Source organism: Barbus barbus (assembly GCF_936440315.1).
Source record: "Barbus barbus genome assembly, chromosome: 21".
Taxonomy (NCBI): Eukaryota; Metazoa; Chordata; class Actinopteri; order Cypriniformes; family Cyprinidae; genus Barbus; species Barbus barbus.
In genome coordinates this window covers 14,836,537-14,859,368 of record NC_136749.1, presented here as the reverse complement: position 1 = coordinate 14,859,368, position 22,832 = coordinate 14,836,537, and the positions used below count along the sequence as shown (strand labels likewise).

Here is a 22,832-nt window from a genome sequence, read left to right as displayed (position 1 = left end):
TAATTACAGTGTGAAACATCAAATTATAGGACTTAGAGATGGGATTCAGGTGAATGTTGACTAGGCCTAGGCCTTATTACTCACATAGGAGATTACCTCACTTGAGTCTGATTTTCTTTTTCTCTATTATTCATAAGTTCATTAACTGATTGATTATTATTAGATTCTTATCCTTTTTTCCCAATTAATTTTCTTAATTTGGGTCTTTATGGAGACTAACGTTAACGGTATATATGTATAAGACTACATACATATATACATATAAACTGACACAGCTCTCCGTCCCCACCTCCGTCTGTCAGTGGATCACCAGCTTCCTGACAGACAGGCAGCAGCTAGTGAGGCTGGGAAAATTCACATCCAACACCCGCACCATCAGCACTGGTGCTCCTCAGGGCTGCGTTCTCTTCCCACTGCTCTTCTCCCTCTACACCAACGACTGCACCTCTAAAGACCCGTCTGTCAAGCTCCTGAAGTTTGCAGACGACACCACACTGATCGGCCTCATCCAGGATGGTGATGAGTCTGCCTACAGACAGGAGGTTAAGGACCTGGCTGTCTGGTGCAGTCTTAACAACCTGGAGCTTAACACGCTCAAAACTGTGGAGATGATCGTGGACTTCAGGAGAAACCCCCCTGCTCTCCCCCCACTCACCATCATGAACAGCACTGTGACTGCAGTTGAGTCATTCAGATTCCTGGGCACCACCATCTCTCAGGACCTGAAGTGGCAAAAAGGCCCAGCAGAGGTTGTACCTCCTTCACCAGCTGAGGAAGTTCAACCTGCCACAGGAGCTGCTGAAACAGTTCTACTCCACCATCATTGACTCCATCTTCTGCACTTCAATAACTGTCTGGTTCAGCTCAGCTACCAAATCTGACCTCAGAAGACTTTGGAGAACAGTCCGGACTGCTGAGCGAATCATTGATACAACCCTCCCCGCTCTCCAAGAACTGTACTTATCCAGAGTGAGCAAAAGGGCTGGTAAAATCACTCTGGAACCCTCACATCCAGCACACTCCCTGTTTGAACTGTTACCGTCTGGTCGACACTACAGAGCTCTGAGAACCAGAACGACCAGACACAGGAACAGTTTCTTCCCTCAAGCAATCCACCTCATGAACACTTGACATTAAACGTGGAACACACAACACTATTATACATTATTTATTCACCACACATACTTATTTTTTAATTTCAAATTTGCACATATCAGACCTGTAAACACATAACTGTCTATATATATATATTGTATTTTTGCTATTTTGTACATTGTCTATTTGTATATCATTCTTTTATTATCTGTGTCCTGTCCTTGCACTGTGGAGCTTCTGTCACTATAACAAATTCCTAGATTCTATATTTCCTTTAACTTTTTGTTTTATAATATATTTCTATAATCATCATCATTTGTTGTCGTCATTGTTATTACTTTTATCATAACTAGTTATCCAACACATATCCAGCTATTTAATGTTCAGCTGTGAAAATTATGAACTTGTATGCAGTCACACTTCTTGATGTCCTTCGACTTTAAAGCGTGTCTGCTGACTTCTTAGGCAGGCCTGTTTTTATGCAATCACTCTGAAGAAACTGACTAACTTTAAATATATTTTCTATCAAATCGCATTGCTTCATTTTCCGTAACCTCGGGATAGTGCAATGAGATCGTGTCGCTCAGGTGAAACACGCCACATGACGCTGTTCCCGCGGGCTGAGGCGAAAACAAACGGAGACATGCCGAAGCAATGAGGTCACACGACAGATTTCACTCTGAGGCTTTATAACGACCCGTGAAACCTGCGAGAGGGCGGGGAGGAGGAGAGGAGTGTCTGACAGAACGGTTCAGCTCGAGGCTAAACCTGCACCGAGGCTATTTATTATTCAGCGTGACTGAAGATATCAGAACACAACAACACACAACAGCGCAGCGGGATATTCAACTTCTGCTCTTATCTGATTTTATTTAAGAGTTTTCTAGTTTTGAAACATTAAGTTAAAATGAATCGAATGGGGAGTATGTGCACACTTGATGAAATCAGATGGGATGGCAGAATGGTATGTACCAATTTATTCATTTGTCTACTTATCGTTTGCTATCTCTGGAAAAATAACAAACGTGACTGTTTTCACTTAAATGTCTGCATAGTTTTACACAGGTCTGATTGTTATCTGAAACAAAGTTACACATACAATTCTTGTGAATATATAGCCTATATGAATATGGATGGATAAGCACAAGTGAAATTGATTCAAATATAACTAAAATAGTTTTGATGGAAAATGTTAACACGTGTTGCCAAAGGTTCCTGGGTCGTTTTCTTATCATACTTATAAAAGAGAACTTTGATCCTCTGTAACGCATCTTCCTGGTAAAATTTTAAATGCGCTACGTGTTCCCTCAAGCCTACAAGGACCACTGCTTCATTCATTTATTCATTCATTAATTTTATAGTCAAAATGAAGTTTGTAAAGCCAAATTTTCTCAGTTTAAATGTGACCCTTTTTATTAACAGTATTTATAGTGGCAAGCTGCACTAACCCTCCTTTACCTCGCTTTGCCCTTCTCTGTATGCACAACAGATGCTTAATCTGGTTTAATGTCACTTACTTGATATTTGATTTCCCTAATAACCTGTAAGAAGTATTTGTGCCAGCACAGGGGATAGTTAAGACAAATACCAGCTCTGTCCGTGTCTGTTCAACCTGCACTGTATTTCAAAAGTTTAATGGCAGGTTAGATGATTATTAACCTGGGCTTTCCATCAGGTTGCTGGGCAGCCGTGTGCCCTTACTGGTTTTATGGCTTCACAGAATATATATTTCATGCTTTCTACATACAAAGTGGGCAAGAGGACGTGAGACAGGGCTCAAGTATTTGCTTGATTGTGGAGGGTTTCCTTCCTTATAACATTATGGTCATTCAGACTGTTTCAAAAGAATGGCTTGATAATAATGTAGCCTATATTTTTCAGCATCTACTATTTTTGCTTGTTTTTCATTTGCAAATATGAAAACAGGACATCATTCAACAGGAAGCTCTTTAATGGACCTTTTATGCATCACAAGGTCAAAGACCATTTGAGATGCATTCTTTAGAAAGTCATGCACTTACAGATTCACTTCTGAAAGTACTTTTAATGAATCCATGTAGTTCTCTGGTAGATTAGGGTAAAGAAAACTTGGTAACACTTTAGTTTAGGGACTAATTCTCACTATTAACTAGTTGCTTATTGGTATGCCTATTATTAACTTATTGGCTGTTTATTAGTACTTATAAAGCACATATTCTGCATGGCCATAGTCTACAACCTTACCCAATACCTAAACGTAACAACTACCTTACTAAGTATTAATAAGCAGCAAATTAGGAGTATATTGGGGCAAAAGTCGTAGTTAATGGTTTGTTAATAGCAAGAACAGAACCTTAAAATAAAGCGTGGTTACACTTTTTCATTTTTATACATTGACATTGATTTGGAGATGGTGAAAAAAAACTTCCCCTTTTTCATATGAAGTAAAAGCCAACAAAAGCTTTTTTGTAGCCATATTGTTTTTACAAGATTAACCGGATGATCTGTGGTTATGTAAGGCGTTCCTGCTTTTTTAAAACATTTTTTTTAAAAACCTTTGTTCAGCCAGCTGTGTCAGTATATTTCTCTCTACTCCATCTACTCTATTTATTTTGTTCATTTACCGCTCCTTTGATCAATGCCTTTTTCGCTTTTGGCATTGGCTTAGGAGTCATACAACAAATATTTAACTTCAAACTTGTATTTACTCACTTTTTATGTGGCTTGTGTGAAAGTACAAATTTATCCTCTCTCATCAAGTTCATATTATGAAGTAGATTGCACTGGTAGTCATTAGCCCTGTGTGTGTCTATGGTACTTATGCTGGGGTAATATAGAGTACATACCATACAGTAGTTACAAATATGTACACAATGTGAAAACTTGGCTTGGCTGTGTTGCCTTGAGGTGACAGAGTTCCACAGACAGAACACTGCGATTTTGTCTTGTCATGACAATGCTGGAAGCACTTCTAAGTACACCAATGAAAATTAAGAACAATGTAAACTCATTTGTTTGTTGTTAATTTAATTTGTATTTATTTATTTATTACTAATCTAAATTATGTATTTATTTAATTCCATTTAGATTTGACTATATTGATTTTTGGCATTTCATTTCATAACCTATTAACTTCATATTTTCTTAAAAAAAAAACAATTCTTTTCATTCTTACATGATTAATGGTGCCATCATTAATGTTTCAGTTCACTCAGATTCAGTGTTTGTATAAAGTCACAATTGTCTATGTACAGTCTCAGGTTTCCAGCTGCTATTCAGATTTCTCGCATGACCTTTACATCTTATCGAGGAAAAAAACACTTGTGATTAGCTGAGTCTTTTGTCTCATTGAGAGTGCCGGAGGCCTGTATCCAATGACACATTCCATTCATGGCTCTCAAACAATCCCCCTATGTTCCCTCTCTTTTTCACCCATCCTTTCTCTATGTCCTGTCTCTCTCTTGAAGCTCTTTTCGTTCTGTCTCTCTGCTCTGTACCTCACACCTGCGTTCAGGTTTCACTCTGACCTGGTTTGATTTGCAGTGAACAAACACCTTGCACTCCATCTCTTATTAAATGTCTATTTGCTTTCTTAATACCCTGGCCCCAACGCCTCTGTTTTTCTATTTCCTTGGTACACAAAATATGCAAATATCACAGAGCTCTTATATAATCTCTAAATAAGGATCTTTCCTGTCAGTCAGAGACTTTGCATGCAAATTTGTATGCATGTTTATACGTATGCATGTCCATTTGAAAGGGAGATGTCGTGTTATCAGAGAGTTTTGTGACGCTCTGTTGTAATGAATAGCCTGTTGCTCTGATGCCCCGAGCATAATTCTTACAAACTTCTTTCCAAATAGATTTTTTTAATCCTCTCCCATTACAGGCACGAAAATAGTTTTGTGCTGGGTGCGTGTCATTTTGCAGGTGTGTGTCTTTGTTGTTCTCTTGGTTAGAGGTGTGGTGTTGAACTTGACTGATCTCGGCTCTCTAAATGCTGCTTTGCCTTCTATGGAAACACCCAATTCGCACACATTCATAAGACTTCCCTGCAGTAGTACCTGTAGATTTGTTCGGGTAAATATATTAAGGCATATATTCATTTACTTTGAAAATTGTTTAGAGACCTAAACCAACTTTTTGTTGATTTGGTTGTCGTATTGTTGATACTGACTTTTCAGTTGTGAGTCTGTCCTTCTTCCTGGTGCGGTGTCGTTGTTTTGTCTCGTTTATGGGATTAAGATAAATGTGTTGTTATGACCAGGTGGGTCGAGGAGTGGCTGTGTTTTGTCTAGAGATTTAGTAAGTGGTACAATAATAATAGGTCTTTAATAGGTCTTCGGACAGCTTGCGTTGACAAACCTACATCAACAGACTAATGATGTAATCTGTCTTTGTGACATGTAATACAGTGGTGTGTGTAACTTCCAGCTTTACATGGAATGTTTTTGACGAAACATGTTGATTACAGAGTGTGCTGTGGTAGTTTGGTGAACTGTATAGCATCATTCATATCTTGTTTTGTCATGATCATGACTTAATATTTGCCTGATCTCGAAATTACAACAGATGCAAATTACATGAGATCTCATGATCTCGATTTGAGACAAAAGACTGGTCAGCTGCAAAGAATTTAATCGACATCTGTCAAACATAATTTTGTAAACATGCAGACGTCCTGTTCCCTTGAGATGGCTGGCTAAACTCTGAACCACATGTTCAGAGTCAATATAGAGTCTGATAATGTTGTAGCCTCCTCCTTCAGTTTCAGACACTGATTTGGAAGTGCTTTATCTCTGTCAGAGCTATTTCACATACTGGAGTCAGTTCCTGATCAAAGTAAATCTCACAGCTCTGACTGTTTTCATAGAATTGCAAGAAAAAAAGTCTGGAATGTGAGATAAAAAAATTAAAATAATTAATTTAGTTATTCTGTGGCAGAAACAGGCTTTGGACATGTCAAAGTTCACGTGTATGCATTATGCAAATACATTTTTATAGATTTAAACTCAGAACGCTGAGACATAAACTTAAATCTGAGAGGTAAACTCAAAATTGTGAGATATAAATTCAGAATTATTATATAAAAATTCAATTCTGAGAAACTAATACCTTTTTAATTTGTTTATTCTGTGGCCAAAGCTACCATATACTTTTGTTAACTCCAGACCAATAAAATAACTTTTAAGTTAAAATCTTGAGAATATTGTTCAATATTATTACATATAATATGCTAAACTCTTCCATATATCCCTTTGAGGTATATTGAATCATTTATTTCCCCACATACCACAGATGATGCATTGTTTGTCATAGGAATAGAAATGTACTTGATTACTCTATCACATAATGTTATATAATTCCATTTGTGACCCTGGACCACAAAACCAGTCTTAAGTGTCAATTTTTTTTAAATTGAGATTTATGCATAATCTGAAAGCTGAATAAATAAGCTTTCCATTGATGTATGGTTTGTTAGGATCAGACAATATTTGGCAGAGAGACAGCTATTTGAAAATCTGGAATTTTAGGGTGCAAAAAAATCTAAATATTGAGAACATCGCCAAGTTTTGAGATATGTACGGTAAGAAATTTACTAAATATCTCCATGGAACATGATTTTTACTTAATATCCTAATGATTTTTGGCATAAAAGAAAAATGCATATTTTGACCCATGCAATGTTTTTTTGGCTATTGCTACAAATATACCTCAGCGACTTAAAGGATTAGTTCACTTTTAAAAAAACTTTTGCTGATAATTTACTCACCCCCATGTCATCCAAGATGTCCATGTCTTTCTTTCTTCAGTCGAAAAGAAATTAAGGTTTTTGATGAAAACATTTCTCCATATAATGGACTTCATTGGGACCCAAACGGTTCAAGGTCCAAATGACAGTTTCAGTGCAGCTTCAAAGGGCTTTAAACGATACCAGACGATGAATAAGGGTGTTATCTAGTGAAACGATCGGTCATTTAAAAAATAAATAAAAAAGTTTAAGTTTTATAAGCACAAATGCTTGCCTTGCTCTGTTCTGTGATGCGCGTTCGTGACGTCACGTAATACGCAATTACGTGGAAAAGGTCACGGTTGACTTAGGCGGAAGTACCGAGTCAGTGTTTACAAATGTGCGGAAGGAGGACCATATACACATATTCAAATGTCTTCGTGTCAGTTTATGGTTTAAAATGCCCATTTCGTGTGCGTATCCTGGGTGTTTTAATATTAAAAAGCCTACTGACTCGGTACTTCCGCCTAAGTCAACCGTGACCTTTTCAAAGTCATTGCGTATTACGTGACGTCACGAACTTGCATCACAGAACAGAGCAAGGCGAGCATTTGTGCTTAAAAAACTTAAACTTTTTTATTTATTTTTGAAATGACCGATCGTTTCGCTAGATAACACCCTTATTCATCGTCTGGTATCGTTTAAAGCCCTTTGAAGCTGCACTGAAACTGTCATTTTGACCTTGAACCGTTTGGGTCCCATTGAAGTTCATTATATGAAGAAATGTTTTCATCAAAAACCTTAATTTCTTTTCGACTGAAGAAAGAAAGACATGGACATCTTGGATGACATGGGGGTGAGTAAATTATCAGCAAAAGTTTTTTTAAAAGTGAACTAATCCTTTAAGACTGGTTTTGTGGTCCAGGGTTACATTTGCTATAGTAATTTTTGCCTTTTATTGTATCTCACATTCTGTCTCATTATTACCTATTATTATATGATCACACAGGGATGATATAGTAGTAGGTAATAATAATATTTTGCAGTATTTTTATGAATCACTGCAGCTTTATTATCTTCTTTATTTGCACATGATGTCAGTTTTACTGTAACAGTCATCTGCCATTATACCCCATTATGACTGTATGACTTTTTATATTTGATGTCATTTGCACTAAACTGGTCTCTTGGCTTCTATACCCACATTATTTGCACCCTAATATTGCTAAAATAATACCTGCCCTAATGACAGTAAATATGAATCACATCTAATCTAATACAGATTGTGTCTCATGTGAATGTGTAATGTCCTCTGTCACCTTTGCTCTGACTTTTTAGACACTTGATCTTCACCCCAGTGATGACCAGGGACATTTTCACAGGGCCTGTCTCACACATAATTAATAAACATGTCACAGTTTGTGCACGCTGTCTACCACACGCTCACTTTCAGGATCTCCCGTCCCACTGTGACTCACACAGACTACTTTTAGAGTCAGTAGAATGTTCTGGATTTATGCATGGACACACACAGCCATCTGTGGTTGGTTTAATTGGTCCAATGTTTATTGTTTTACATTTTTCATCAGATTATGTTTTTGAATACCATATACAGTTATTCAGTTCAATTTCTCTAAATTTGGTCATGTGGATGTTATCTTATGTTGTGTACGAGTGTTTCCTCTCATCTGTTTATGTGGTTGCCAAAGCTTTATATTCTCTGTTTATCTCTTCCTGTGTCCAACAGACATAGTTTATGTTGTTGATGGCTGTCCCGGTTGTCATGGTGATATTCCGTTCTGCGCTGGAACGCATTGTTCCGTTTAGATTTGTGGCGTCCCGCCTCCATCTTTTTGACGATTTAAATTTACATTCAAATACAAAATTTTGGCGAAGCCTGCAAGGCTCAAGAATTTTCCAGAAGCTGAGGAACAAATCAAATCAGACTTTGTATATCCTAGAGACTGGACTGTAAATGCCTTTCGCTTTCGCATTGAGTAACCACAGACCTTCCTGCCAAACTTTAATGAGCCACTGGCCTCCAGTCAGTCTCTCTCTCTCTCAGAGGGCATTACTCAGTTTCTCCTCCCCACATGCTCCCCTCATCCATACAGCTCCCACCCTTTTGCTTTCTATAACGTTCTCTTTGTTGCATCCCTCACTCACAATTGTGCTTCTCTTCATGTCGTTGTTCAGAACGGGACCAGAAAGCTCAGACTGACTCTCGTCGAACAGACCCAGCAGCAGCCGCCCACCACAGATAAGGTACATGTCTGTTGCTTTCTATTTTACACATAGTCAGATAGAGATGGTCTAGTCTTGACATGTTCAGATATCACATTCAGCTTCTGATTCAATGTTTTTAAGCATTTATGTATGGTTTTAAAATATATTCAGTATTTCAGACCATGGGAAGGTTATAGAAGAATGAAAAAGTGCCTGTTTGACACCATTCCTGCATTAAATCTCTGATGTTTATGCTTTAGCTGAAGTTATACCAGAATGTTCTTATATAATACCAGGACAATGTTAGTATTATTGAACATAACCTAAATATATGTTCAGTATGTGTTTATATTTAGATCTATGTTTATTTATATCAGCGACCATCTGCATAAACTGCTTAGTCATCTAATTTTTTTTAAAGACTGCTCATAACTTTTTAAATTCAATTACATAAAAGGTAAATTGGTCTAATCTGAATATGAAAAGTAAGACTAGTCAGCTGGCCACAGATACAGTTTTGCATGTTTTAATGGTTTGTAGTTGTGTATTGTATGCTTATCTCTACTGTTGTTTATGAGCTGATTATTTATGGTTATGTTGTGACAGTGATTCTTTAGAATCAGTTCGGATTAACTTCAGTGGAATAACCGTCACCCCTACCCCACACACACTCTCCTTGGTCCATTCCCCTCTGTCTGTCTGTCTGCCAAAGCTCTATAAGCACAAGGAACATTTGGCTGTGTTCCAGGGGATGTTCTTGTAGGACTAGAGGCTCATTGTTTCAGATTCCAGAAATTGCATAACTTTCCATGTCCCTTTTCCCACATCTGCACCCATTCCTGCTCTTTAGGGGTTTCCTGCTACGCTTTGTGTGTTATTAAGTTATTTACGCCTCATGTTTAGAAAGGAGTTTTTTGTTTTCTCTATAGAGATGCGGATGTAATGTTTGATTCTGGGAAAGTTAGATTGGTATGAGTTCAGTTCTTATTTGGAAATATAGATGAATCATATAAACAATTTTTTGCTGTATTTTATGTAAAAATAATTCTGTAAATTTTAGAGAACTAAGACATCATAATACTTATTAGAAGTCCTCCTGATCAAGCCTCTAGATGTTGCATGACATGAAGGTGCAGTTAATAGCACACGCATACAATAGGGATTTAATATGTATTTTCATGTCATTCCAGCCAATTGGCAGAGCTTTTGCTTTGGTACAACCAACCTATGAGAGACAGCCATTGAAGTCTGATTTGATCAAGCAGTCTGAGGACCAGGGTGAGGTCATCAAGGTGAGTCTGTCTTTAACATATAATTTATTTTAACAAGTGCCTGAATTAAATGTATAATAATTTTATCAATGGCCATGTTTTATGTTTTTAAAATCTTTGTGTTTACTTGTCAGGTATATTTGGAAGACCGCAAAGAGGCACAAGCCAGACACCAACAGAGTCTAAAGATGCTCTCAGAGGAAGTTTCACAAATACAGGAGGTCAGAGCAAAAATCCTCAGTATCATTTCCCACTTTTCTATGTTTGGATGTTTTCAGAACATGTGTATTAATAGTGTTGTACTGTGTGCAGGTGAGATACTGTCTAAAAAACCTCAGAGAGCAAATGGCAGCTAAAAGTCACAGGGCAGAACATAAGGTGAGACAAGACAACACATCAATCTGGATATATACTGCTTTTGTGCTATATTAATCATAAAATGTTAAATAACTCTTCTTTTCTCACCCTCAGCTGGTGTTATCAGGTCCCAAAAAAGTTAATGGCACTCATTCAGCACTAACAAAGGCTTTAAACGGTTTAGAGAGACAGGTGAGACATTTACAGTAGGTGCACTGCACTGTTGCTTTGCGCACACACTTGCAGGCTATCAGTTTATACTGGATATTTAATTGCGCATACTTATTTCCTCTATTTTTACATTTAGATGACCTTTGTTGCCATCAAATTCTAAACTAATGATTTTTAACACTGTCAAATGTAATCTTTAGCAAATATCTAAATGAATATCTAACTAATAACTAATTAACTGCATGAATTTTACTGTACATTTCTGCCATATGGACATCAACTTGACATAGACCTTAGTCACCACTGATAAGCTACTACTAAATATAATGTATAAACTTTAAAATAGAAATAGAAATTTAAAAATAGAAATTTTCTGTAAGGCTGCTTTGCAACTACTTGTATCGTGAAAAGTGCTATATACAAATAAGCTTGAAATGAATTGAATACATTTTTTCATACTGTAATTTCGAATATAGAGATGCCTAAATTCACTTTTAGTATGTAAACCAACTGCAAAAGCATTTTATGCTTATTTTCCTTTTTTATAATTTTTTTTCCTTCATCGAACACTAATAAAATAAATAATTATTTAAAAAATAATAATTATTTAATATATAATAATTGTTAGAACATAAATATTCAAATAAACTTGTTCATACTTACATAGCAATGCCTAAATTAATTGTTAGCATTTAAGATAATTGATTTTTAGCTTTTGTTGTTTTATATTTTTATTTATTTCGACAAAATAGTGTACTCAATTCCCATATTTCTATCTTTATATTACATTTGATGTAATCAACAAAGCTAACAATGTTTAGCTGTGTTTAATGAAATCTTTAGTAAATATCTAAATGAATATAATTTTACATTACATACATACTGTACATTATAATATTGTAATGCTTAAACTACATATAGCATTTAAAACAGTAGATTTTTTAGCGTTTAGTATTTTTATTTATTTTAATTATTTTATTTTATTGTATTGTATTTATTTAGAGAAAATAGCATCGATTTTTTTATATCTGCCATTTATTGGTTATCTGCCATGAAAATAATTATCAGCTTATTGATATCACCCAAAATGTTAATATCTGTGCATCCCTCATTTTCATATTAACAAAGATATGTTCTATTCCCCTGAAGCCAAACCTATTCCTCACGCAAACCTGTTGATATTATTAGATTTAAAGTAAGACATGATTTATGAGCCATTCAAATAGTGAAGGGCACTTCAGTTATTCTACAAACATCTATTTGAAATGACCAGCATGTGTCATTGCAGCCATGTTATATAATACAGTATAAAGTGTTATCTACAGTATAAAGAAAATCTGTATCCCTTGGGTGTTAATTAGGTAATTGCTTATTCACACCTACATTACAAATCTCAACAATCTGTTAGCACCCAACACATAAACAAACCCACAGTGGGAAACTCCCATTATTATTTATGTCATCCAGGAGATAGGAATTAATCACCCAGGAAACCACACAAAAACACGCAGCTCTGGGAACACGTTAAGCCACCTGCAATAATTATCCGTGGTTCTTTATAATCGACATTATTTGTTCAACAGGTTTTAACGTTTCTCACATTCTTCAAATTCTTATCTTTTGTTGCTTGGTGAAAGTAAATGTGGCGGCAGCACAACATTCTTTTTTGGATTGAATAGTGTGGATTAGCCTCCCACCCGGATGTGTGCTTCTGGTTAGAGCAGGAGAACGGGTGGAAAAGCTGAGCTATGACAGCGTACGTCAGTGTTTGACTGTTCGAACACACACCCTGTTGACGCACACGCAGAGAAGGCCCCTCCCTCTTGCTGTCTAACTTACATTGTCCTCTCGCTCTCACACACGTCTATAAATAACCGCTGGGAGAGATGTGGGCGTGTTTCAATGGACATCATTTGTCATTTTTTATAATTTTGTAATTTGTAACTAGTGACTTGGCTCAAAATTGAGTACGGTTTGCTCCGATTTTTTATTGCCTAAACCACTGTGTTGCATAACTAATTCAAAACACATGTAAGAACTACATGAACACACATACAAATTTGACTGTAACCAAACAAATTCCAGATTCTTTGCATTAAAGTTTTCTCTTTTGTATTCTCTCTCAGGATAGTATGGATGAGCAGGAAAAAGAGAAGATGAGAGAGGCCAGTAAACGTCTGTATGCTCAGCTCCAAGAAGCAGAGAAGAAGCACCAGGAGGAGAGAGAAAGACTGCTGGTTAGTCATTTAGCATGCACTTTCTGTCATCCGTTTCTTTCTTAACATATAAGGATTCTTAGATTGTCTTCAGAGAAGGTGAGAGGTGAGTTGAACTAATGCAGTGCCAGACATTCCTGCTGGCCAGCTGGGTCAGATCCAGGTTGGGAAAGAACCGTGTGTGCAGGGGTGAGAGCACACATACTTTCATGATGATGTGCAGTTTCGTAATCGCCTACTGCTTGTGTCTTATACGTCAAGGATTTCAGTGTTAACAGCTGGTGTCAAAATGATACAATGAAAAATTAAACAGCTTGAAACTTTTAATCATTTTCAACTTCCTGAAACTGTCTTCTGTTGTACAAATGTAAGTGTCGCGACAAGTTGTTTTAAATTAAATACTTTTTTCTGATACGCTGGTCAGGACTCTGGTATCATCCTGAAGTTGTTTACTTTCCCTTTTTTCTCCAAAATGTTGCTTATAGTGACAGATAAATAAATAAATACATTTGAATAAATAAATAATAATTATTATTAAATAAAACTTATTATTTTTGGCACACTTCATTTTAAGGTCCCATTCTCGCTATTAACAAACCATTAACTACGACTTTTGCCTCAATAAGCTCCTATTTTGCTGCTTATTAATACTTAGTAAGGTAGTTTTTAGGAATATGTGCTTTATTATGAATATGTCCATATATTAAAGTGTTACCATTATTTTAATTTGCTTACAAACTGTGTTGGCTTCCAAATATTTAGAAATGTAGACATTATTTGACAATTAGAAGATTTTCTAACATACATTAAATAAGTAAGTGTAAATATATAAGGACATAAACGTAATAATACATTTACGATTTTAGTTTTTTAAGCTGTGACTTACGGACATTGGATAACTTTCCGGAGGTAAATGTTAGGTGACAAATAGTTTACAAGGTGTTTTATTGAAGCCTTTCCATAACAATGGACAAATATTCATTTTAGTGCTCTTTGTACAACAAATATTTGATCACAGACTCCTGCGACTGATTGACCAGTAAGAATTGACTATTGCAGAAAAATGTGTAAGTTAAACATAAATGTCTTATAATATAATCCTTTTTTTTCTTTGTTGTAGGTAGAGGCAGAGCAGTATAAGCAGCAGTTATCTGAGCAGAGCGAGTATCTGAAGAGGGTTCAGCAGAGCAAAGAGCAGCAGGATCAGCAGATCGAGGACATGCAACGTCTCATGGGCGGCATGGAGCAGGAGAGCTCCACCCTCAGAGACCAACTCATGACCAAAGAATCCGAACTCCTGCAGCTGCGTGAACTGAGGGAGGAGGGCCATGCAGGGAGAGAGAGGTGGGGGACATGATACATGTATATCTTACTGATTTTGTCATGTTATGTTGCCTTTTATTAACTTTAAGCATCATTTTCGTGTTGCTATAAACAGTTGCTTAATCATTTAACAGGTTAGAAGAGCTGGAAAAGGAAAATGCGATTCTGAAAGAGAAGATTCATCACTTGGATGACATGCTCAAGAGTCAACAGAGAAAACTACGGCAAATGATTGAACAGGTACATGTGTCTGCACACAAACACACACTCATACCAAATTTTGTCATGTAAGCTTCACTTGCTAACTCAGGCTTTCCATCCGTATGTCGTCTAGCTTCAGAACTCACGCATGGTGATTCAGGAGAGAGACAGAGTGATCAGAGAGCTGGAGGAAAAGGTGGCCATGCTGGAGGCAGAGGTCAGTCCACAGGACATAAACAAACATCTAATGGGGATTCACGATTCCCAACAATTCAGTTCAGATTCCTCTGAATGATTCAGGTTCCTTAACGATTCTTTTACTGCAGTACTTTTCTTTGAGCAATAATAAACACATAAGATTAAAAGAATTATTGCAACAGTTCAGTCCGATCATTGCCCTTAACTACACTGAAAAAAAATAGGTGTAAGCGAAACCATTTTTACTTAAAAATTGCTTGTAAATTTTACTAATAATTATAAAGAATGGCAAGCAACATTGAATTTAACATTACATTTTAAAGCAGAAAGACTAAAATTGTATTTTCTTGTACTCTAATAATGTTTTATTTACAACTTCTTAGTTTACAGTGTATGTATTAAAATATTAAACCAAAAAAGTGTCCAATTTTAATTCATTAATAAGCATAATGTAGGCTATATTAGTTTGATTCACTAAAAAAGTCATTCATTCAGGAATCTGCACCGGTTGTGCTGTGTGTGTTTGATTCAAAATGAACACTAGTATTTTCATCAGCTAAAAATGCTTTTTAGTCAGTTATTTCTGTCTACAAACTGAGACAGACTAAATCCAGAAGAACAAGATGCTTCTAGAAACCTACCTGCAAAGCTACAGTACTGTTAAACGTTTTAGGCACTTGTGTAAAAATGCTGTAAAATGAGGATGCTGTCAAAAATAATGTGATAAATAGATTTTCTTTATCAATTAACTTCTATTAACTAAATTAAATCAACATTTGGTGTGACCATCCTTTGCGTTTAAAGCAGATGTTGCCCTTGCGCATAGTTTTTCAGGTAGCTTTGCAGGTAGGTTTCTTGAAGAATCTTGTTCTTCTGGATTTAGTCTCAGTTTGTTGCGTTTCTTCATGTCATTCCAGACAGATTACATGAAGATCAGATCAGATCTCTGTGTGGAGCACTGGCTGTTGTCAGACAAAAATCTCACTGGATTGACACACTACAGCAAAACATAGAAATAACTGACTTTAAATAATACTAATGTTCTAATAATTTTGGCCACCAAAAAAAAGAACCGATTCTTTAGAGTCATTTATTCAGGAATAGGACTACACGTGTGCTGTTTTTGATTCACTAAAAGGAACCTACTGATTTGAGTCATTTAGATTTGATATTTTAATCCGGTTCTGAAAAAGAATCAGTTCTTGGCTCCTAACCTTAGTTCTACTTAATTCTTTTCTCTAATCATAATTTCATGAAAATGCACACCAATGTTTCTTTTAAATAAAATTCATTTTACCACATACAAAAACGATTAGTAAACCCACCCTTTGATCTCATGAATGTTTCCTGACGTCTGACCTTTGTGAATGTGCTTTGCTTACAGAACAAACAAATGCATGATCAGATGGATTACTGCCTGGGGAGTCAAAGGTCAAACTCATACCTGCCATCAGATGGCAATGCGCAAATTGTCTACAGGTAGGACATGCAAATGATCCCGATAGCTACACGCAAATTTGTTATGCAAATTGTCACATATGCTTGATAACGGACATAGAAGCCCACACATTCAAATTCATGTGTCTTCTCCACAGCAAACCACTGAGACCATCCACCCAGACCAACAAGAGCCTCCCCTTCATCAAGGTCATTGAAATTAAATCATGAACATTACCACAACAACGTCACAGCTCTGTTATTACAACTGCACCATCCACAGTACAGAAGAATACTAGCAACCTAACCATCACAGACCTTCTCCAAATGACGTGATTGCTTTAATGTCTAAAGGCCTTTTACTTCTAACAGTGCAGAGTAACTGTTATTGCCATTATTACATACTCTAACTATGAATTATCCATGTAGATTTGACAGAACAGGGACTGTTAAAGAGAACATATCCATTAATATGAAGACAAATGAAGAAAACAAACGAAGAACTCATATTTGCATTATTGTGAGAATTGTGAAGGGCTTCTAGATGGATTCTGGGGGTATTTTGGTGTTTATTTGAGGCTGGCCCTCTGAAGACGATGTCTTTAACTCAACATTAATAGACAGACAGATTGTATTGCTAAACACCCTCGTTGAGCTCTCCTTATCTCTCGTAATCTCCTTCGGCATTAGCTCGGCTAAACTTTAGTGGGTTTCTGAGTTCACAAAAATCAGAGGTGAAATTCTGTTGTAACTAGAGACAATGGATGGGAAGAATATTTTTATTTTATTTTAAAAGAACAAAGTTATGTGAATTAAAGATGGATGAAGGATTTTTGTATCTATTTGTAAAGGCAGGAAATGTGTTCTGTGGTGCTGTTGTGACTATTTTTGCAATCATTCAGCCCCCATTTCTCTGATAACTGATGGTCCTGAAAGAACTGAAGGGGAGACAGTGAGTCAAGTTCATCCTGAAACAAAAATATTTATTTTTGCTACATGCTTTTCTCAATCAAAGAGACACAGCAGGGAGAATGCAATGACTCACCTTCTGTGAAAAACAAAGACGCCTTGTGAGTGTTTCATAAGTTTGAAAGAATGTAACACTTCCAGTGAGCCAGACCAGTTCAGGCCAGTAGGGCACAGTGTGACCTCTGTTATCCAGTACAGTCTACAGTTACTCGGTTAGATATTTCCTACATTCAGTAAACTGGTTTTATAACACCTAGTTAGAGAAGTGATGTGATTGGCCGGAGCACCTGCCCTCCTCAAAGTAATGTCATGTGAACCGTTAATAATACCACAGCAGAGATTATTTATGCTTCGTTCATTTATTTCTGGGCAGGGCTGTGTTGAAAAATGCATTTCATAACCATGTTTATCCACCTTCAAATTTGTAGATAGTGTGTATATTTTCTCTTTGCCTGAACTTTTAACCGTGTGTGAATTTCTTAGAAAGGCTCCATATTACCATGTAACATCTTTTGTTATTTTTTTTATATTTTTGTAGTAAAAACGAGTGGTTTGCAATGCTTGAATTAATGGCATCTTGTATATTTAAATAAATTAGTTTCATGAATGTTGTTGTTGTTGTCTTGCCTTTTCTGTGTCTGCAAAGGAATGTGGTTTATGGTTATATGGTTAGTTTTATGGCATCTTAAAAACAAAAATATATCCTATCAAAATTTTATGATATGAAGTAGTTCCACAGAATCTGATCTCCATTGTAAACACACTAGGATGTTATTTTATTCCCGTCACATTACTTTCAAGTTGTGTTAGGGTGACAATTGCCTGTTAGGAGGTTGCTTATACATACGCTACTGTGGAATATTAACAATTAGCAATTATGCATTAAATGAATCAAAAGTCATAGTAAATACATTTAAAACGTAACTATAGCAAACAACGTTATGTTCTATTTCACATAAATACTGTTCTTTTGAACTTTGTATTTATCAAATAATACTGGAAAAAAAAATGTATCATATATGAGGCAACTTTGATAATAAGAAATGTTTCTTCAGCGCCAAATCAGCATTTTAGAAAACTTTCTGAAGAATCATGTGACACTGAAGACTTAAATTACATTTCAGAAATAAATGACATTTTACAATATATTTCAATAGTGAACAGTTACTTTAAAATGGAACAATATTTCACAATATTACTGTATTTTTAATCAAATAAATGCAGCTTTAGTGAGCATAAGACAAAAATAATCATTCAATAAAACAAAAAAGAAACTTATGAACATTTTTGTATTATATGCATTAACTATTGTATTGTATTGTATGCATTAACTATTTAAGAAATATTAAAGGTCTGAAACAGCTCTGTATGATATTGACGCTTATACACAATATATATATATATATATAATATATAAGGAGTCAAAAAAAACTAAAATGAACAGATGGCATCAGGGGAGCCCAGTCCTATTCCTGGAGATCTACCTTCCAGGAAAGTTCAGCTCCAACCCTGATCAAACACGCACCAGCTAAACCAGCCAATTGAGTTCCTCAGAAGCACTTGATAATTGCAGACAGGTGTGCTGGAGCAGGGTTAGAACTGCACAGGTAAGTAGATCTCCAGGAACAGAGCAGGATTGGCCAGCCCTGGATTACATACCGAACCAGTGACGTCTGGCTAGTGGAGACTACTACTGGCAGAGGAGCGCAGGTACAGATGACGCAGACACTTTATTAGATCTGACAAGACTTTAGAATACAGTGAAAGTCAATATAGACAGTCTCTCATACAACAACCATATCAATTCATGACTCAAACCACACTTTTCTTCCTATACACACATTTACATCGACTCATTTAAAAATTTAAATTGCACTTAAAAATAAATAATCAGTAGTTATCTTGTCCTCTGCACAGCTCTTTTTATGGAGGTGGGACAGGTTCTTATTTAGAAATCTCAAACTGAAGTAGCCTTAGTATAAAATTGGATAGTTAAACGGCTGGTTTACCCATAAATGCAAATTCTATCATTTACCCCCCAGTTGTTCCAAACCTGTTAAGAGTTTCTTTCTTCTGTTGAGTACAAAAAAAAAGTTATTTTGAAGAATGTTGACAGTAGCCATTGATTTACATGGCATGAAAAAATACACTGGAAGTCAACTGCTTTGTTATCAACATTCTTCAAATGTTCTTTTGTGCACAACAGAAGAAAGAAACTCTCATAGGTTTGGAACAAGTGGATGGTGAGTAAATGGTCATTTTTGGGTGAACCGTCCCTTTAATATCCATTCAACTGTTTGTTCCAGTGAAGTCAATCCAGTTAAAATGTTACCATCTCAGCTAAAGGGTGCTTTGTTGGTGCTCTTTGAACAATAAAGATATAAACTTTACACTCCCTATTCACATTAAAAGGCCATTCTCGCAAATAAAAGCATATAAACAGTGACTTTTAAGATTAAACAAAAATGCACTTCCTGTTAGCTCCATCAGAAAAACATTAAAACTACAAACCTAACATTCTCACATTCCTCTCAAAGCAGTTGCACTAACATTTATCCCACAGATTTTCTCATATATTAATTCATTCTCACATTCAAACAAGGTGATTTGAGGCTATTTGACTGCATCTCCCACTGTTTTCATTTCTATATGAAGGCTTTTCCAGTGAGCACTGAACACTTCTGATTCATAGTTTCTGAGTTATATTTACACAGATCCTCAAAAGGGTTCCATTCTCTAAAGTGTGCTCTCCAGTGTATTATAGTTGTCTTTGAAGTTTTTGAGCTCCAGGAAGTGTTTGGGCCTCTTGCTGCGCTGGCCGGTGGACGGCAGGTATGTGACCTGAATGGTAGAGGCAGACGATGGGCCGGGGGAGCTGGTCAGATCTTTAGCTGCTGACTGGTGCTGCTGGTTTAGACTGGTGGTGCTGGAGTGGGTCTTCACACTGTGGAGAAATGAGGAAGAATGGAGTAAGTAGAGAGATAATTTGAGATAAACAGAAAAACTTGGACAGCAGCACTTACACAGCAGCCAGTTCTGCCAGATCTTCCTTATACTTCACAAACTCTGCCTCACCAAACACCTACAGGAAAGAAATCACAAGCCTCTTATTTGTGTCCTGCAGCGCCCCCTGCTGTACATAAGCATTTAACACATCTGAACTCAGACTGACCCCAGTCCCATGGCGAGCGTTGTCGTAGCCCTCCAGTAAGCCATCTATTAATGCACTGTGACTCGATTTGAACAGAGAATGAGAGTTTCGCAGGTCCTGCAGCCACTTCCTGTAGCGGCGGCCGGTCAGAGAGCTGGCACTGCGACATAACTCATGAAACGGGATATCTACAGGTGGGCCAAAACCCGATCACGTCAGATCAAGCTAGACCCGTATGCATAGTTTTCTATTTCACAAGCTCATTACAAAATTATTTTCACCAGATAAACTTAATATATAAATATAATATAAATATGAGTTTAATTCTAAGTTAACACTACATATTTAATTCATAAGTTAAAATTAAATGTATATTCCATTATGTATATAATGTAACTAAATGATTATAAATTTTAGTGCTGTCAAACAATTAATCGCATCCAAAAATAAAAGTTTTTAAATAAAAGTACTGTGTATATTTATTATTCACACATACACAGTATATATTTTGAAAATGTTTACATGTATATATTTATATTCATGTAATTTATATTATATATGAATACTACTAAAAAATTCAGCTTTGCATCATAGGAATAATATATTAAAACAGAAATCAGTTATCTTAAAATTTGAATAATTTCACAGTATTAATGTTTTACCGTATTTATTATCAAATAAATGCAGTCTTTTTGAGCAATATAAGACTTCTTTAACAAACATTAAAAAAAAAAATAAAAAAAACTTTGTAATGGTAGTATATAAAAAGGGTTGCAAATTGTGTTTTGTGAATGTATGGCAATATTATTAATGTTAAAGAAAACAAAACCAAAAATATTTTTGTTTACTGAAACAAATGAAACTGAACAGAGAACTAAAAGTGAGAACTGAAACTAAAAATAAATTTTAACGTCTCCAAAACTAAATGAAATAAACAAATGCCCTTAAAATCATTTTAGGTTTTTAAGCACAGCTATTATTAATCCTCATAACTTGTCTGAATTACACATGAAAAGGTCACTAGATGAGCAGTGAAACTTAACATCATTAAAATACCACTAATAGCAAAGATACAGTACCTCTTAACTAACAGCTCTAAAATACTACAAATAAAATTAACAAACGACAGTAGAGAAAAAAAACTCAAATAATGACAGGGTCAAAATAAAATGTAAAGTGTAAACTAAAAATAAATTAGAAATTAGAAATAAAAACTTTATTTTCTAAACTACTGTATAATTGTAATCATTTCTAGCTCAAATCAACAAATGAAATTAAAATGAAAACTTTTAGGCTTCTATATATATAATTTAATGTAAATTAATATAAAATGTCTTTCCAGTAACCACTGGGCTTGACACGACATAATCTTTGGGTCTTACCAGAGTCTCTGATAGCATCTAATGCTTGCATTCTGAAGAGGTAATTATAACAACCTGCACAAACACAAACACAGACATAAGTGTTCACATCTACAACGCTATTTACAAAGAACTGCCAGGTTCTACTTTGTTTCTCTCACCATTCTGGCCTTGATGCTTCAGTCGATCGTCATCTTTAGAGAGTAGATGTGGCTCAAAACGAATGTCATTCACTTTTGACAAACGGGAATCAATCTCCTCTCTCAGCTCCTGTGAAAGATGCAGCCTTGCTTCAGTGCGTTTCAAACTAGTATGCAGCAAAAAGCATAATAAAGATCTTATATATATATATATATATATATATATATATATATATATATATATATATATATATATATATATGGCAAATATGGTTTCAGAGGACTACATAAAATGAAATGTCCTCTACAAAGACACAAATGATATTTTGGATTTGATACCTTTGGTGCGTTGTGACCCAGCGGGACATGCGGTCCTCTGCGAGACTTCATAGCGAAGCGCATGATCTGTCTTTTCACAAAGATGAACAGCAGCACAAACACCTGCAGAATGACAGACGGTTCATTCAACACATTACATACTCAATACAGTTCTGACACGGCCTGCTTTATTTTAGCTGGTATTATCAGCAGAAAGAGGCTCAAAAGTTAGTGAGCTGGCTATATAGACAGTATGTTTTAGGCATCATGGGTGCCATAACAACATTACTGGATGGGAATGCTAGTTTTTAAGACAGTCACATTGCTTCAGCTTTACCGCTGCTGCTACTGTTGTTATTATTATTAGTCAACTAAGAATTTAAGTATTCAGACGACATGTTCAATAATTAAATTACAATAACGTAACATATATTATGCATTTGGGTCCTTACCAAACTGCCGTAGGCCATTACAAGCACAACATTCACACCGGAAAGAGTGTTTCCCTCTGCCATTGTGAGATCCTTGTTAAATGCTCATGAAAGGAAGATATCGGTCGATTTTAAATTGTAAAATTTAGCTCTTTATTGTTCGAGTTGACAGCAGCATTTTCAGGAGTTTTTGTTGACATCTCTTGTGGTTTCTTCGTCGCATGTTTTGCACGAAAAACTTCCGTCTATTCGTCTGT

At 35.9% G+C, this 22,832-nt stretch overlaps 2 protein-coding genes across 4 annotated transcripts; one reads left to right on the top strand and one right to left on the bottom strand.

Annotated features, from left to right (window-relative positions):
* The first annotated feature begins 1,480 nt into the window (after positions 1-1,480).
* On the top strand, positions 1,481-17,785 carry LOC306887325 (myocardial zonula adherens protein-like). Of its 2 annotated transcripts, none has more exons than XM_079444972.1 (12): positions 1,481-2,059; positions 9,002-9,070; positions 10,222-10,323; positions 10,437-10,523; positions 10,615-10,680; positions 10,774-10,851; positions 12,957-13,067; positions 14,167-14,390; positions 14,504-14,609; positions 14,704-14,787; positions 16,153-16,247; positions 16,364-17,785. In XM_079444972.1, exons 1-12 carry the CDS (start codon positions 2,003-2,005, stop codon positions 16,434-16,436), a joined length of 1,152 nt encoding a protein of 383 aa, XP_079301098.1. In that variant the 5' UTR covers positions 1,481-2,002; the 3' UTR covers positions 16,437-17,785. The 2 variants fall into 2 exon arrangements, with proteins under 2 accessions (XP_079301098.1, XP_079301097.1); XM_079444971.1 differs by lacking the exon at positions 1,481-2,059 and adding an exon at positions 5,088-5,154.
* A 1,095-nt stretch (positions 17,786-18,880) lies between these two features.
* LOC306887543 (protein C1orf43 homolog) lies at positions 18,881-22,832 on the bottom strand. 2 transcript variants are annotated; one of them, XM_079445368.1, is made up of 7 exons: positions 22,597-22,832; positions 22,166-22,267; positions 21,848-21,956; positions 21,708-21,761; positions 20,347-20,513; positions 20,198-20,256; positions 18,881-20,118 (listed from the first exon to the last, which is right to left on the bottom strand). In XM_079445368.1, the coding sequence occupies exons 1-7, from the start codon at positions 22,657-22,659 to the stop codon at positions 19,911-19,913; spliced, it is 762 nt and encodes a 253-aa protein (XP_079301494.1). In that variant the 5' UTR covers positions 22,660-22,832; the 3' UTR covers positions 18,881-19,910. The 2 variants fall into 2 exon arrangements, with proteins under 2 accessions (XP_079301494.1, XP_079301495.1); XM_079445369.1 differs by having other exon boundaries at positions 21,848-21,993; positions 22,597-22,822.

Bases quoted from the DNA above. Each gene is read 5' to 3' on its own strand.
- LOC306887325 (XM_079444971.1), top strand. From the start codon at position 5,089: ATGGAAACACCCAATTCGCACACATTCATAAGACTTCCCTGCAGTAGT. The intron at 10,681-10,773 runs GTGAGACAAGAC...TCTCACCCTCAG, and splicing joins GTCACAGGGCAGAACATAAG to CTGGTGTTATCAGGTCCCAA. The intron at 14,610-14,703 runs GTACATGTGTCT...TATGTCGTCTAG, and splicing joins TACGGCAAATGATTGAACAG to CTTCAGAACTCACGCATGGT.
- LOC306887543 (XM_079445368.1), bottom strand. From the start codon at position 22,659: ATGGCAGAGGGAAACACTCTTTCCGGTGTGAATGTTGTGCTTGTAATG. The intron at 20,257-20,346 runs GTCAGTCTGAGT...TCTTTCCTGTAG, and splicing joins ACGCTCGCCATGGGACTGGG to GTGTTTGGTGAGGCAGAGTT. The intron at 20,119-20,197 runs GTAAGTGCTGCT...ATTTCTCCACAG, and splicing joins CTGGCAGAACTGGCTGCTGT to TGTGAAGACCCACTCCAGCA.